The sequence below is a fragment of the Palaemon carinicauda genome, chromosome 11 (genome assembly GCF_036898095.1).
Source record: "Palaemon carinicauda isolate YSFRI2023 chromosome 11, ASM3689809v2, whole genome shotgun sequence".
Classification (NCBI taxonomy): Eukaryota; Metazoa; Arthropoda; class Malacostraca; order Decapoda; family Palaemonidae; genus Palaemon; species Palaemon carinicauda.
Genome location: NC_090735.1, coordinates 96,224,752 through 96,241,242, shown reverse-complemented (window position 1 = coordinate 96,241,242; position 16,491 = coordinate 96,224,752). Strand labels below are relative to the sequence as shown.

The window sequence follows — 16,491 nt, the reverse complement described above, 5'->3', positions numbered from 1 at the left end:
AGAATACGAATAAAGGCTGATCCACACTGTGCTGTTTGTTTACGTTTCATCTTCGTATGGCTTTCGTTCGTAAATTATTATTACATAGAAACTAGTGGAGGTGTTCACACTATACGGTTCGGTCTTCATTCGTCTTCCATACAGCTTTCGTTCATACGGTTCAGATACATTTAGAAGAAATCTCCAACATATGAAACGTATACTGTACGTACGAAAGGTATACATAGTATGAACGCAGATATGTATCAGTTTCGGTCACGTTGTGTTTCGAAGAGGACTTGAACATAATTTTTTTTACCAATGTCACTAATAGTTGGCTACTTATGCAATCATGAATGGCAAGAGGTTGATAGAAATTTAAGGTATCAGAAAAAATAATTCTCTCTCTCTCTCTCTCTCTCTCTCTCTCTCTCTCTCTCTCTCTCTATATATATATATATATATATATATATATATATATATATATATATATATATAATTGTGTATAATTTTTGTGCAATAAAATGTTTAGTGAATAATATTAGCACTGTTTTGATTGTATAGCACTGAGTTTAATAATAATAGCCTGAGGCAAACAGACAGTCTCCCTTGGTGAAATGTCTTTTTTTCTTGGAGGTTAGTATTGGCCTTGAGTAGAATATCTTAAATTTTCTGAATCAAAACATTGAATTGAAATGTTGACATTCAAAAGTACTGGTAAGACTTTATTTCATCGTCAAGTAATTGTTTACCGAGAGTACAGTATTCTCCTTCCACCTTCCTCTTCATTTGGCACTTTCATCATCTACAAGTAATACTATTACAGCAGGCTGTTTTAGAGTGATATAAATTTAGTATTAAAAATAGAATAAATACGTTTAATGTAAATAGAATAGAATTTAAAACTTTTATTAAAAAGTATTCACGAGTCGATATTTTGATTTCAAAACGTATTTAGATAAATAGTAAAAATTACAATTGTAAATACCAACTCTATGCCTAAATAGGATTAGGCCATAGCAAGAGCCGTCTAAGCAAGCCTAGCCTACCTAGTGGGTGAGGGAAAACTCAAAAGCCAAGGTAAGATGACTAGGCAAGAGGAACATAGTTCCCATTACAGTCTGGTTATGGCCTAACTAGGAAGGGGAAGGGGCAGAGAAAATACCCAAGGGCGGCCTTTAAGGCGACAGAGAGAGTTAGTCCAGGAATGGAGAAAATCTTGCCTACCTAGGGCCAAGAAAGATAGCCTACAAGGTATCCTGTCCAAGGATGGAGACAGAGCGTACTTCAGCCTCTTGGGACTAGACAGGGATGGGAACAAAGTTCAACAGAGAGTAGGCACACTAACAGCCACAAGGGTAAGGGAAAAAGGGTTGGTGATGGGAGACTCAGAAATAGGTGAGGCAGCATGACAGGAAGGCCCAACTGCAACACTAGAACAGGAATAGTGTTCCAAGGGGTCTTCAGTGATAGGGCACAGAGGACAAGTCTTCACAACCAGGCATAGCCTACCAAAGACTAAGAGGGAAGCCTAAGAATGATTAAGGCGACACAAGGGGGTTTACCCGTCTGCATTAGAACGGGGTGAAGCGTTCCAATGGGTAAACATGAGTAGACACTGGGAATAAGTTCCCAAGACCTCTGCCGTTTCGCCACACATATAGGCTAAGTGGAAAGTGATAAGTCACCCTAGGACAGCTGAAAGCATTATCCAACTTCCAGTGGGACCTTCAAGACTGCAACTCCCCGCAGTGACAAGTCGACAGCATGAGAGGATTGACAGCTTCACCAGATCAGAAAGGAAAGGTGATAGAAGGGGATGGTGCATAAGTGTAAATTTATCAGGCATGGCTGTCGGCTAGGGTAGTGAGCTAGCCTAAGTGAATGCTGGTAAAAAACACGAAACATCAAAGAGGGGAGTTGGGATACCCTTAAACATACCACCTTGTAAAAATAATGTAAAACATATTCCAACAATAATATGACTAAATAACTGAGTATTTCTGAGTGATTTGGTAACATGGTGTAATGGCACCAACCGCATGCCAGGCACAAAACAATAAAAGCATATAAATCTAAAAGTATTTGGGGTGGAGACACGAAATTCTCCAATACACAAAAAAGAGGGTAATGACTTAGTCGATTAGGAAGAAGCTGAAGCATCCATGATCGAAAATTGCTCAAAAAGCTAAGAAAAACAGGCAGAAACTCCCCAAGCAATCATCAAAGATGACACTGCAAAGAGGGAATGGTTCAACAGGACACTTGTTAGTTGCAAAGAGAGAATGGTTCAACAGGAAGCTTGTTAGTTGTAGCACATTGAGATCGGGAGTTGTAATGGCTCACTTGCCCACGTATCCTACCCTCTACCTTATCCCTCGAGACAAGGTTAACTCTATTTGGGGAAGGATAGCCATGACTTGTTATCAACACGTCCCTGATTTATACACGATATCTCTCGGGATATTCGCTCCAGAGGTCAGAACTCTGGTGATATCTCTAAGGTAAAATTTCTCTGTTATATCACTCGCAGAAATATCCCAAGTACAAGCTGTCAATGAGGAACTTCCATCAGGACGACATGGCTCGAGTAAAAAAAACGTATTTTGAGCAAAGCGAAAAATCTATTTTTGGGTGAGATAGTCATGTCGTCCTGATGGAAGGTTCCTTTAGGCAGCTTTCTAAGGGATGTTTAGCTACAGTGATACTCCCAGAGAATTGACCATAGGTCTCCAGAATTCTAACTCCTGACACGAGTATCCTTAAGAAAATTCTTAAGGATATCACATAATATCAGGGGACGTATTTCTTGATACGACACATGGCAATCTTCACCCCGAATAGAGTTTTCGCTCTGAGGTGGAAGAGTGCCGTACATTAACAAAAACTTGATATGGATTCTAAACTTCATTATTTTTAAATAGTGAATAACATATTTTACCCAAATGAAAATTTTTTGAGATTATGAATAAGAAGTATTAAATTCCTATAACTTTTAATAGATAGAGAGAGAGAGAGAGAGAGAGAGAGAGAGAGAGAGAGAGAGAGAGAGAGAGAGAGAGAATGAATATATCAGAAACTTATGTCACTGATCACATATTACAATAATATTTATTAATCATTTTATATCATCAAATATTACATAGTCATATACAGAACTATGTTATGTTTTATAGACTTTTACTATTTTTTATTAGTGATATACTGTATAGTATTACAGTATATGGCATAAACATATTTACATACATTAATTGTAGTTTTTATACTTGGAGGTTTAGTGTATTTGGGCTGTAAATTTCCTTCTTTTGATAAGAAAAAGTTTAGCACATCACATTAAAAGATTTGTTTTACATTTAAAGTATTATTACATTTTTAAGTGAATATTTATAAGTAAAATAAAACATCCTCAGAGTATGTCATCTTTTATCAGCAGAATGCTGCAACCAAAAGTGGGGAAGGTTTGATTGGAATGTATTGACAGTATTTATATACTCTATGTTATATATATATATATATATATATATATATATATATATATATATATATATATATATATAAGGGATTTTGACGAAGGAAAAATCTATTTCTGGGGAGAGACTTGTGACGCCCGGTGAAAAGGGTCCTTCTTTACACTTTTCTAATATAAATCTTCCAAATATACTAGAGAAAGATAAAAGCATGGAATGCAGAGGTTACAACCCTCGCGCGAACACCTTGTTGGTGTCGTGTATTTAACAAGGGCCTGTGTAAACCACTATTCACAGACTGTCTTCCATTTAGATAATCCCTTCATCAAAGGGGAGGGCCGTGACAGGCCCTAGAGAATACAGTTGGACTACTCCACCGACACCTACTACTCGCGCTCTCCAGGTCATCCTTCTGCAAGAACATATGGCTTGGCAAGGAAAGGGTGGGTCCGTACAAAAATAACCGGGAAGGGTTTCACCGGGCGTCACAGGTCTCTCCCCAGAAATAGATTTTTCCTTCGTCAAAATCCCTTTTCTGGGTCGATCTGTGACGGCCGGTGAAAAAGTACCAGAGAATGCCTTCCAAGCCCAATAAAGTAATAACATAATGCGGAGAATACAATCACCATGTACGACAATAATATAATGTAAGAAACGTCCAATTACCAACTAGCCAAATGACATAGGGAGCGTAAGGCTAAATATCTAAGACGACAAGGAATCAACTGAGTGTCGAATCGCAAAAGGCATCAAACCTTACATGTCTAAGCATATCTAAACCTTAAAGGAACCATAACTACAATAACAGTTAAACCATAGGAATTAAACATGGCAAATACTGTATCATAGGGCTAACGAACTACCCAGGAGAGTGGCGACGTGGTGTGAGTGGCGGGTAGGAGGGAGAAGAGAAGAGGTGGAAGAAAGGAAGAAGTAGAGATTAATGGGGAGGGAAAAGGCTCCCCGCTGCCATCGTCGGGTATTTAAGGGCCTGTAAGATCTTTAGATAGTGGCGTTTGACAACCATAGGGGGTTTCCAACCCGTATATTTTTTAAAAATCATCAAAGTCCCTGTTCTGGAAGTAATTGATGGAGGTATCTACTGTCCGTATATCATGAGCCTGGGGAAATGATTCCGGATTAGTATGTTTAAAGAAGTAGAGGATTTGTTGCCTGATACCGTGAATGGGAATAGTACCTCCTTGTTCCCTGATAACCAAGGGGCCAGACGAGCGGGTGGCAGTTCTAGCTAAAAAGGCCTTGAGAGTAGTGACTGGACACAGAGAAAAGATCCTGGGGAAGAAGAATAATCTTCCGAGGGGAGCACCTATTTTGCGGATCCTCATTTTTTAGCTAGGAAAGCATTGTCTGGAGAAAGGAGTACTTCGGCTGAAGGGAGGAAATCTATGTTTTCTGGGTTCGTGAGAGAGCTGCTAGTTCTGATATTCCATCACCTGAGGCCAAAGCCGTTAGAAATAAAGTCTTCCTAAGAAGAGTGATAAGAGCAGAATTCATTGTCCGTGTCCGGCGCAAGTTTTGAGGACACCATTCATAGACCAGAGTCCTTTTGTGGCTGAACCGAAGGTCAAAGCCTAGAACATGTTTTTGGAATAGATGAGAAATAGGAACCAGCTAGGTTAATGTTAAACCCAACAAGGAAGATCTTCTCCAAATCTGACTTGATGGTGGTTAAAGTTCTAACTGTTAGGCCTTTGCCAAATAAGAACCTCAAGAAAGAGATGTCTATACTCGGAGACATACGAGTATAGTCTGAACTCTTAGGGAATCTGCTAGTTGTTAACGGCCGAATCATATTGGCGAATTGTCGAGTCCCTTTTGTCTGATTCGATGAAGAGATCGATTTCCGGTTCAATGTTCCCGTCTCTACGAGCTGCAAACTTCCTGTAGCCCACAAAGTCAGAGTTTTGGCTCTCCTTGAGCAATCTGACACAGTGAGTTTGGATTACTTGAGTCAGTTTGGGGAACGGAATCCGGAAGGGACGGAGTTTCAACTCGAGGAGGAGAGGAAACCAACTGTTCTTGGCCAGTGAGATGGTACTAAATCCACTGCCCCCCGGAAGGAACGTAGTTTGTGTAAAAGTCTCATTAGAAGATTCACTGGGGGAAATAGGTAAACCTTCTTCTAATGGTTCCTGAGTATCCACCGGAATGAAATTATGTCTAGAGACCATTCTGACTCCAGTGGTTTCGTCCTGGCTAGTGAGTCCTCTTTCACATTCTGGACTCCCGCAAGGTGAGTTACTGACAGGATCCAGTTCTTTTCTGTTGGCCAGGTGTAGATAGCGACCAGGATCCGATTCAGGTTGGGTGACTTGGATTCTCCCCTGTTGACGCAGTGTACTACGTCTGTGCTGGCTGATATTACTCTGATGTTGCTCGACCTCGGAGGAGAGAGTCTCTTCAGGGTCAAGAACACTGCCATGGCTTCGAGAACATTGATATGGGTCTGTTTCATGGCGACCTAGCTGGCAAGTCCAAAACAGAAGGAAGGAGAGCGCGAGTAGTAGGTGTCGGTGGAGTAGTCCAACTGTATTCTCTAGGGCCTGTCACGGCCCTCCCCTTTAATGAAGGGATTATCTAAATGGAAGACAGCCTGTGAATAGTGGTTTACACAGGCCCTTGTTAAATACGCGACACCAACAAGGTGTTCGCGCGAGGGTTGTAACCTCTGCATTCCATGCTTTTATCTTTCTCTAGTATTTTTGGAAGATTTATATTAGAAAAGTGTAAAGAAGGACCCTTTTCACCGGCCGTCACAGATCGACCCAGAAATATATATATATATATATATATATATATATATATATATATATATATATATATATATATATATATATATATATACAGTAGGGTCCCGAATTATGCGAGAATTTGGTCGATTAATGACCTCGTATAGATGGAAAATCGCATATTTCGAAATACATAACAAACAGAAATAATTCCATTGCCACCATGGCAACCAGCAACTTGCCTATACAAACGTGTTTACTACCCATTTCCAATACTTTCGATATACTATACTATATTTTTTTATATCAAACATTTAATATACTTTAAAGTTCTAATGACTTGAAAAAGGTTAAAATTACAACCAGGATGGGTGTAAACACCTTATATTTCCCTTTATAACAAGACCCAAAATACAGACAAATTTTAATGTTTGTCATATCTATTGTATAAAACTGGTAAATAGCAAAACCATCACTCTATAGACTAGCTTATGTTGAATCATTGAAAATCCAGAATTATCAAAATAAAGGCGATTTTATATCATACGTATCCTACACACGCCAAAAAGCACAATATAAAACAACCAATGTTTTGTTTATGTTTATCTCTGATCATAACGAAGAAACAGACACATTTACACTTCTGTGTAAAGGTTAGTTTTTGCTTCGACAGCAATCTAACCAAGTATTGATTATATGTTGATTTTGTTATTACCAATGTTCTACTTAATTTTTCTTAGAACTCCCAAATAAATGAAATGAATGCCATTTATATAATGTTTTTCTTTATGACGCCGCCTGAAACGGAAACCTTCCATTCGTTTACTGTACGCTCCATCTTCGATCATAATAAACAAACGAAGGCATTAAACGTGCATGATCAAAGTGATAAATAATGATATTAAAAGCTTTTAGTAAATATGTTATTACAAATATTATTTACCGTATCTATATAAATTCCTACATCCGCAGCAAAGCAGGAAAACTTTTTTTTTTCTTTTTGCATGTAATCAACAATAACAAACTGCCGCTAATGACAGAATTATAATTTACGATGATTCTAAACTGTTACGAAAGATAATTGTCCATTTCATATCCAAAATAACTGTTACGAAAGATATTTGTCCATTTCATATCCAAAATACTTTTCCTAACTTCAGTTATAAGTCAACTTGTACCCACCTCAATTATGGAACTATCAGAAAAAAAGTAAAAGAAGAAGAAAGTACTAGGCCGGGTTTTAAAGTCATCGAACAATTAAGTTACCACTATAACGTTCGACGTGACAGAGATGGTGCGAGTTTGGAGGAAGTAAGGAAAATTGAATCATGATTGATTTTTAATATAATTAATACTTTGTGAAGCCACAAAGATTTCATTTGTTAGAGAGAGAGAGAGAGAGAGAGAGAGAGAGAGAGAGAGAGAGAGAGAGAGAGAGAGAGAGAGAGAGAGAGAGAGAGTTCTAATAGTACTAAACGAAAAATATAATAGATTAAAACACATTGGTGCTTATGTATTATTAACTAACTGTATAGATGGTTTAAATAAGTTAAGAAATGGTATAAACAATACTTTGTTACTGTATTCGTACGCTCCCAAGAGCGGCAACTAGACATCAGCTGATCTGATCACAGCCAGAAGTAAAACAAAAAGAAGTCAGCAATACTCGATTTTTAAAACACACCCGAAATTAAAAAAACAAATGCACATGTTTTCTTAAAGCGCAATTAACTATTTAAAGAGTAACAATTTTCTAGAATAAAATGATGTTTCCTAAAAAATTGTGGATTGCTGACGAAATCGGATACCTTATTTTAAGCTATGATTGAAATGGATGTATACACGGTATAATTGTTTCGTTTCGTATTTAATTGACACTTTAAGAGACCCACTTTTGGTTTCTTCATCTATTTGTAAGTATTGTATAACGAGAGAGAGAGAGAGAGAGAGAGAGAGAGAGAGAGAGAGAGAGAGAGAGAGAGAGAGAGAGAGAGAGAGAGCGCTGTTGTAATCGAATGACGTGTTTTTGTTTCGTGTACCTCCTGAAGCGAGGAATTGATCGCCATAACTAACAATAGTCATGTTAATTTCATTCTTAAACTCAGGTTGCCATATCATAACTCTCATAAACTAACTGCCTAAGTCATTTTCTCCACTTGTTGGGAAATAAAAAAACCTTCTCATTTCCTAATTCTTTATATCATTGTCTTGAGCTTCAATTAACAAATTCTTAACAGAAGAATTTGTGGATGAGAATTTGTTAATTGAAGCTCAACACAATGATATAAAGAATTAGGAAATGAGAACGTTTTTTTTTTATTTCCCAACAAGTGGAGAAAATGACTTAGGCAGTTAGTTTATGGGGGTGACGATATGTGAACTAAGGTTTTATTTCTTACAGAGAGAGAGAGAGAGAGAGAGAGAGAGAGAGAGAGAGAGAGAGAGAGAGAGAGAGAGAGAGAGAGAGAGAGAGAGAGAGTGTTTTATAATTATACCCTGTACTCTACAAAACCAATCTTTGCAAATCAAATGTATACTGTTTAAAATATAACAAAATATTGCCCACTCGTTACCGAAGTTTAGGCTATTCACTACCGATAAACGAACCCAGTCTACTCGTGAAAACCTTGAATGCCCGAAGGGAAAAATAAAGCTTTTATATATACTGTTCTAAACAAAAATAATGCTTTAATATACCATCATTAACACTACCATTAAAATTATTGAAAGGTTGGAGAAAGATAAAGATTGCCGAGAACATAACCACAATTCTGTTTACATTTTGTCAGCTGGACTCGCACAGTTAACAGTTGATTCCATTGTTGATGTGGAATTTTATCCCTAAATGGGCTATTTATTATGAAATTATGTTAATAAGATGTAATGTTAATATTGTTTTGTAACATTTTTTATAAATCACCGTATTTAGGGTTACCAATATACTTAAAAAGACAATAGATTTGATACATTTTGTAGTGCTTCACTAGCAGACTTTGAACAGCTTCGCAGATACAGAAAATTTATTTTAAAAAAATAGAGGTCGCATAAAAGGGGAATCGTATAATTCGAACACGCATAATTCGGGACCGTACTGTATATATATATATATATATATATATATATATATATATATATATATATATATATATATATATATATATATATACTGTATATATACATATATATATATATATATATATATATATATATATATATATATATAATTATATATATATATAATGTGTGTGTGTGATATATGTATTTATGTCTAATGTTGTTTTATTGATTTTTTTTCGCTGTACCCTTTCTTTAAAAAGAAATTTGATAGTTATTGCTTTCATGGTGATGGTATTATTGAATGTACATTTTGAGCAAAATGCTTTGTTTTTGTGGTTTTGCACTGTTCACATGGTACTTGTAAGATAAGAGAAATCAGCTAAGATTCATATTTCATTGTGCCTACTACTGTAGAGATAGAAAGCCCCATTCATGGTTCTACTGAGCACTTTCCTCACCTTTATGGAATGGTATACAGTATGTTAATGTTTCCAGTCTGCTTTGAAGGTGTATGGAGATAGAATGCTTTTTTCATGGAAACAAACATATTACCAAATCAATATTGTTTTATATAAGGGATTTCCTTCCCAGAAAGTGTAAACTATATAATCCTTTGGTAAGCTCTTTCTCCCACTCAACAAAACTAAAGTAATCCTTACTCTTTACACATTTTCGTGTGAATTTATTTTCCACAAAAATCTTTCTGGTACTGTAGGTTGAATGTTTGTTGACAAAATATCAGCTGCGTTCATGTTTGGCAGTGGAGGCTTCAAAGAGCGCTATAGCCAATGAAGGCTGTTTGCCTCCAAGTCTAGTGTGCTTATCTTTTCATATCTGGAGAATCTTGTTGATTAATTGTTTTGATGTTTTAGCAATGAAATGCTATGTAAGTTTACAGTATATGTAACTATGTAACAGTATTTGGCCTGTAATAATGTCTTGTATAATTTTACAATATTAATAGAAAGTGATAAGAAAACTGTAATTCCTCCATTGTATTTTGTAATGAATTTTCCAGCTTCAATCACACGTAGGAAGAATTTATTTCTTCCTATTTTAGCTTTATACACCAACTATACGAATTTTTAGATGCATGCTTAATTGTTGGATGTGATATTTTTGCGCATGTTACTTGAAATTATTGATATTTTATCTGATCTTCATACATGTATATTTTTTCTGTGGTGGGCAATGTACTTACAAATACCTGGGTTTTTGCTCTTCTTTCTCTCTATTAAATTACTTCACAGTCATCTACAGTACTAGAATATTTTACACTTCAAGTCTATGGTTGTTGACACTTACTTGATCTATTTATTTCATTTTAATTTTGATGGCTTCCTGTGTCAATTGATTTTGTGTAGCATGTATGTGAATGTTAAAAAAATATCAGACAAACTACAATTCTATTGGAGCAACCTTATTAAATTTTCAGTTATAATACTAACAGTACTGTGCTGAATAAACAACCTTTTGATTCATGTAAAAATTAGGGTAATCCCTAGTACTTTATTTTTTTTAATAAACTTTTTTTAAATTTCAATCATTTTTATTGATATTTTTTTACAAAGATCTCCCCACAGATCTTTGTTAAATTGAAACTTATTTGAAGGTTCTCCTGTAGTTATTTGAAAAAAAATCAAGTGGGTAGTTGCTTTTAATGAACTCTGTCATTTAGTTTTTGAAGAATATGTCTTTCAATCACTAAGAATTTTCACTTGCATGAATTTATGTAGGATCTTTCGATTGATAGCCTCTGGAAACCCTGAAATTTTCCAAGTCCTCAAGTGAACAAAATGTTCTTTTGAAATATAACTTTTCTGATGATTTCCAAATGTATTCATTGGAGATTTTGTGAAAATTTTAAATTATTAATGTTGACAGTATTTTACATTATTTTTTATGCAAATGGAATACTGTTATCTGCTGTTTGATACCCCACTTCTGACAATAACTGGTAGGGATATACAGTATGATATAGTAGAGAAAGGAATCTTTTCTCTTTTTACTTGTTCAGATGATATATTTTGTATGATTAACATTTAAACCTCTTATCTCTTACAAGATCAATTATTTTCATGAGGAGTACTTACACATATTATCATAGATGTATTTTTTTTTTAACATTTTGCTTTTAAGCTATTCGTAAATAGCACCCTCGTATCTCAATATGTAGTTGGGCCTTTAAACATTTCTCGTAAGGGGGAGAGCATTCCGTATCAACTTGTGCTTGTGTCCATTTCTCCAATGTCCACCACTCGCCTTTATCTAGATTGTCCCAGCAACCTAAAGTCAGTTATTACTATTTTGGGGTCTGTTATTTGCGAATTTGATTATTCGCAGAAAGGGTCTGCAATTCCTTGAAGTAATATATATGGGTATTAATTCCCAGTTATATAACAAAAATACTGAACAGGCCTTGATAAAAAAATTAAAAATAAAAACATTATAGTATTACTCAAGGCCTAGAAAATTCACTTGTATAACTGAGTTAGTCTTAACTTAATCTCCCTTGTTATATAACTGAGTATGCTATCTTGTATTTGTTTCTATATAGCTCAATGCATTTATGTCTTTTCCATTAAGAGGCTCGACTCGGGCCCCATTAAAACAATGTTATTTTGTTGTTGTTACTTAACACTCACACTCCTACTAGTTTGTTTCTCAATGGATTTCTTTCATTTAAAATCTTTTTAAAAGAGAATTTTATGCTCCAGATGTTGTACTTTGGAAACTTCATTATCATTTTAATTTTTTATATTTATTATGTAATCAATGTGTAGAAGTCCCTTTCTAGTGTGATTATTTTTCATATGAAAGTTTTTGTTTTTGATGAAGGTGAGTGTAGAGATTTTAGGTAATGAAATTCCTATCTTTTTGTGTTTGATTGACAAAAATAGGTCAATATTAGATAGAATAGCAGCAATTTTTCTCCGAAAATACTTTAGTATGTGTATGTACCGGCTTTTAGTATTCTCATCACTGGGATCATAAGAACATAATCATCGTATATAGGGTCTTTACTTAGCAGCGGTGATCCCCTTCCCTCAAATCCAGACATATGTACATTACATGTTAAATGCACACATGACAGGAATAACATTTTCACATCTGCTTATCCTTTTGGGGAAATTTTGCTCCTTTGGCATATTTATTTATTGTCTCTGGCACTTTATGCCTCTTTTATCATAATTATAACTTATAAATTGCAAATGTATAAATAACCAAACAAAGAAAAACAATGATAGTAACTTGGAGAGATATGGAGAAAAAGTTCATTTATAATACCTGTAGCATAGAAAATATAAGAAAAGTGATTATCTCTTCCTCCTGAAATTGTAGAAAATGGTGGTGTTACTGAATATGGGACACTAAAATATCCTTCCCTATAATTCAAGAAGAAAAAGTAAATAGTATGATACATGAGCCTGAAAAGAGTTGTTTATTTGTAAGGAACTGGACTGACTTGCGTAAATATATAAGAAAAAAATTTTGTAATAAAACATTATTTTCATAAAAAAAACTATTTGATACATGAAATATAGAGGTTATACTAGCCAAAAATTTAATAATCTGAATTTCTAAAATTCCAAGTAGTCATAAAATTGAGACTTATTTGAAGACCCTCCTATAGTTGAAGAAAAAAATTAAATCGGAAACTGTAGTTTCTTGTAATGGTCTTAGCCATTTAGTTTGTGAAGAATGGGACTTTCAATCCTAAGAATTTATGTAGAATCCTATTATTATTATTATTATCACAATGAATGTTGAGTAAGTATTGAAATGATAAATTTAACTTTAAAATATGTTTTTGTTTTTACTATCAAAATTCTGTTAACAGAGATCTCCAGTTCATCTATTCCCTAATAAAGGGATCATCTCCTGATTTTGGTAGACCATGTAAAACATATTCATATTCATATGCTATTTGTTTTATTATTTTGATATTTCAATGAGTTATTCAACTACTTATTCTATTTCAGGTACCATTTTTTAACTAATGTTACAGATATTTTTAATTCAACTTTTACTTACGCATTCAGTTAATGAGAGAATTTTAACTTAATTTATTTTAATCAATCATGCAGTTTGAGAGCGACGATGGAGAGATTGATGAAGCCGATTCAGCCGATGACAACGGCCTTCCCGCAAACACAACGGCAGCGGCTTCATAGGGCATTAGGAAAGAGAAAGAGAGAGAAAGGATCTCTATCTGAAGTTACAGATTTATTTAATCTCAAGTGTAGATTTGAAGAAATATATGCATATTGTACTTTTTACTGTATCTCTATTTGTGCATTTAGATAGAGATCTGTTTTGACTCTATTCTTGCTGAAGTTATTCTCAAGGAACATTCAGGTTTACAAGTATATGTGTTTATCTATATATATATATATATATATACATATATATAAGGGATTTTGACGAAGGAAAAATCTATTTCTGGGGAGAGACCTGTGACGCCTGGTGAAAAAGTCCTTCTTTACCCTTTTTCTGATATAAATCTTCCAAATATACCAGAGAAAGATAAAAGCATGGAATAGTGGTTTTCACACGCCCCTGATGTATACACGACACTCACGAGGTGCTCGCGCGAGGGTAGTAACCTCTGCATTCCATGCTTTTATCTTTCTCTGGTATATTTGGAAGATTTATATCAGAAAAAGGGTTAAGAAGGACCTTTTCACCGGCCGTCACAGGTCGACTCAGAAATATATATGTATATATATATATATATATATATATATATATATATATATATATATATATATATATATATATATATATATATACATATATATAATATATATATACACACACATACATACATATGTAAATATATACATATATATAATTTATATACATATATATATATATATATATATATATATATATATATATATATATATATATATATATATATGTATATATATATATATATATATATATATATATGTATGTATATATATATATATATATATATATATATATATATATATATATTATGCATATGTACACACATATGTATATTTTACATAGATATACAGTAGTACCTCTGTTTACGAGTTTAATTTGTACTGAGACCGAGTTTCCAAACTAAAATGCTCATATATTGAAATTAGTGTATAGATACATTTATGCACTCATTTTTAAAGTCTTTTATGCTGAATATTGAACAATTTATAACCCCTAACATTAGAAATTAATACAAATTTATTCACAATGGGAAATAGATATAATACTGTAAAAAATTTTAGTTGTCTTGGAAATTAGATGGAAAACATACTTTACTATATGTCAACACTCCTTCCTGGTCTTATGCAAACCAGTGAAGGGCTTCCACATCATTTCTCATGCTCGCTTGATGACGTATCTAAAAGCTATTGTCAGAGTAGTTATGGATGTCTGGATTGAGGCCACCTGTTAGCGGAGCTTCCCGATTTGGCACATTGGGAAGAGATTATAGGTTTGAGGGAAATGTTATAATCCCACTTGCCACTTCACTTATCTAATGGGCTGCCACTGTAATTTTTGTTACTGATCTTGCCAGCTTGTATAATACCTGTATAAGCAAGATTTTTCTATACCAAAAATCATAATTACCCTAGTGCTCATTTTCAAATTTCCATGTTCAAAAGCTTTCGACCACTTTCACTTCTGCAAAGTATCCAATGGCTTTCATCTCTCCCCTCTATAAGAAAATGATAATGAAAAAGATTTTACCAAGGTTCTTGCCCAATTTTTTTAGACCTAGGATTACACCTAGTTTAAAACTACACGCTCAAAAGTTGAGTCAACGTATTATTTATAGGGACACGTCTTGGCTTAAATACTTAAAGCATATCAATTTGAGACTTGTAGAAAGTATTTCATTACATTAGAAAAATTCTGTACATTGCCGAATTGTCTTGTTCGTACAGTTATTGACCACAAAATATGTGCATAGGGAGGGACATTTTTGCTCGCAGACCAATGCAATTATCATAAACCAATTTTAATTTTTCTGTCAGCATACCAATTTTATTGTATTCAGAATCACTCGTTAATTGAGGTACTATTATGTGATGGGTATATATATGTGTGTGTGTATATATATATATATATATATATATATATATATATATATATATATATATATATATATATATATATATATTATATATAGACCATATATGTAAAGGGCCAGTTCTTTTGCTCTTTTTTCCTTGTACTCTACATATCTGTAAGTAGAACTGTTTTCATTCTTGAAAGAATTGCCTTCATTACTAACTAAATAGTAACAATTTTGATTAAAAGATGGCTTGAGACTCAACCATGGTTACATTAATGACTATATAAAGTCATATGATGTATCTTGTAATAAAAACAGAAAGGCAAAGGGCCTTTCACTAAAAAACTATAGTATGTCTATTTAATGACTGGGCAAACTTTAAATGATGATTTTAAATTACATTTTACTAAAGAAGGAAGGACTATTTTCTACTGTGAAACATATTGCTTATGGTATTAAAGCTCATGCAAAATACTCTACAGTATTTCATATTGGTATTATCACAAGCATTTCAAAAATAAAATATGACCTTTTCGTCCAGACATTTATGGATAAATTAATATCAGGCTAGTATGTCTAGACCACTATTAGAATACTGTATAACATCAAGATTTTTTAATATATTTCATATTTTATCCATTATTTGAAGAAAAATAACCCACTGCCTTTCTGGTTTTACAGTATTCAATTCCTGTAAGACAGTATTCATAATGTAAAAGAGAGCCATAAATGTAGAATAGTCATACCTTAACTTTTTCAATAATTTATAGGAGGAAAACTGAAATATCCTCCCTAGCATTTGATACTCACCATAGCATTTTTGATGAGTTGATTATATGACAAGACTTAGGCAAGCTAGCTGTACAGGCGACTTCTGGCTTCTCATTAAAAAAAGATCAGTAAAGAATTAGACCTGGGATGAAGGGTAATCAGCTCTACGGGTCTTTTGAGAGGAAATTTATAGAGCTGTTATATGTACAAGTGAGAAAATGGCCTCATCAACATCTCTATTGTACATACTTTCTTTTCTTTTGCTTGGAAGTTTTATTTTACTAAATATCTTCAGTTTGAAGTAATATCAAATGCAACATAAAGAGATTAAAGTGACAAGTTGAAATATAGGTTTTATACTGGTAACTTCTAAAATTTGGAATTTACCAGCCATATAATGTTAAAGTACACTGTG

General features: G+C 33.9%; 1 protein-coding gene across 4 annotated transcripts in view; it reads left to right on the top strand.

Moving 5' to 3' along the window:
- The window catches only part of LOC137650100 (signal peptide peptidase-like 2B), a 407,178-nt gene extending 393,236 nt beyond the window's left edge, over positions 1–13,942 (top strand). For 2 of the 4 annotated variants that reach the window (XM_068383206.1, XM_068383205.1), the window contains exon 14: positions 13,342–13,942. Coding sequence is in view for 1 of the 4 variants with exons in the window: in XM_068383204.1 (XP_068239305.1) it covers positions 13,342–13,428 (87 nt within the window). In the remaining 3 variants the exon portion in view is untranslated. The remainder of the gene's footprint in view (positions 1–13,341) is intronic. The other 2 variants (XM_068383207.1, XM_068383204.1) reach the window with 2 other exon arrangements.
- Positions 13,943–16,491: the final 2,549 nt, after the last annotated feature.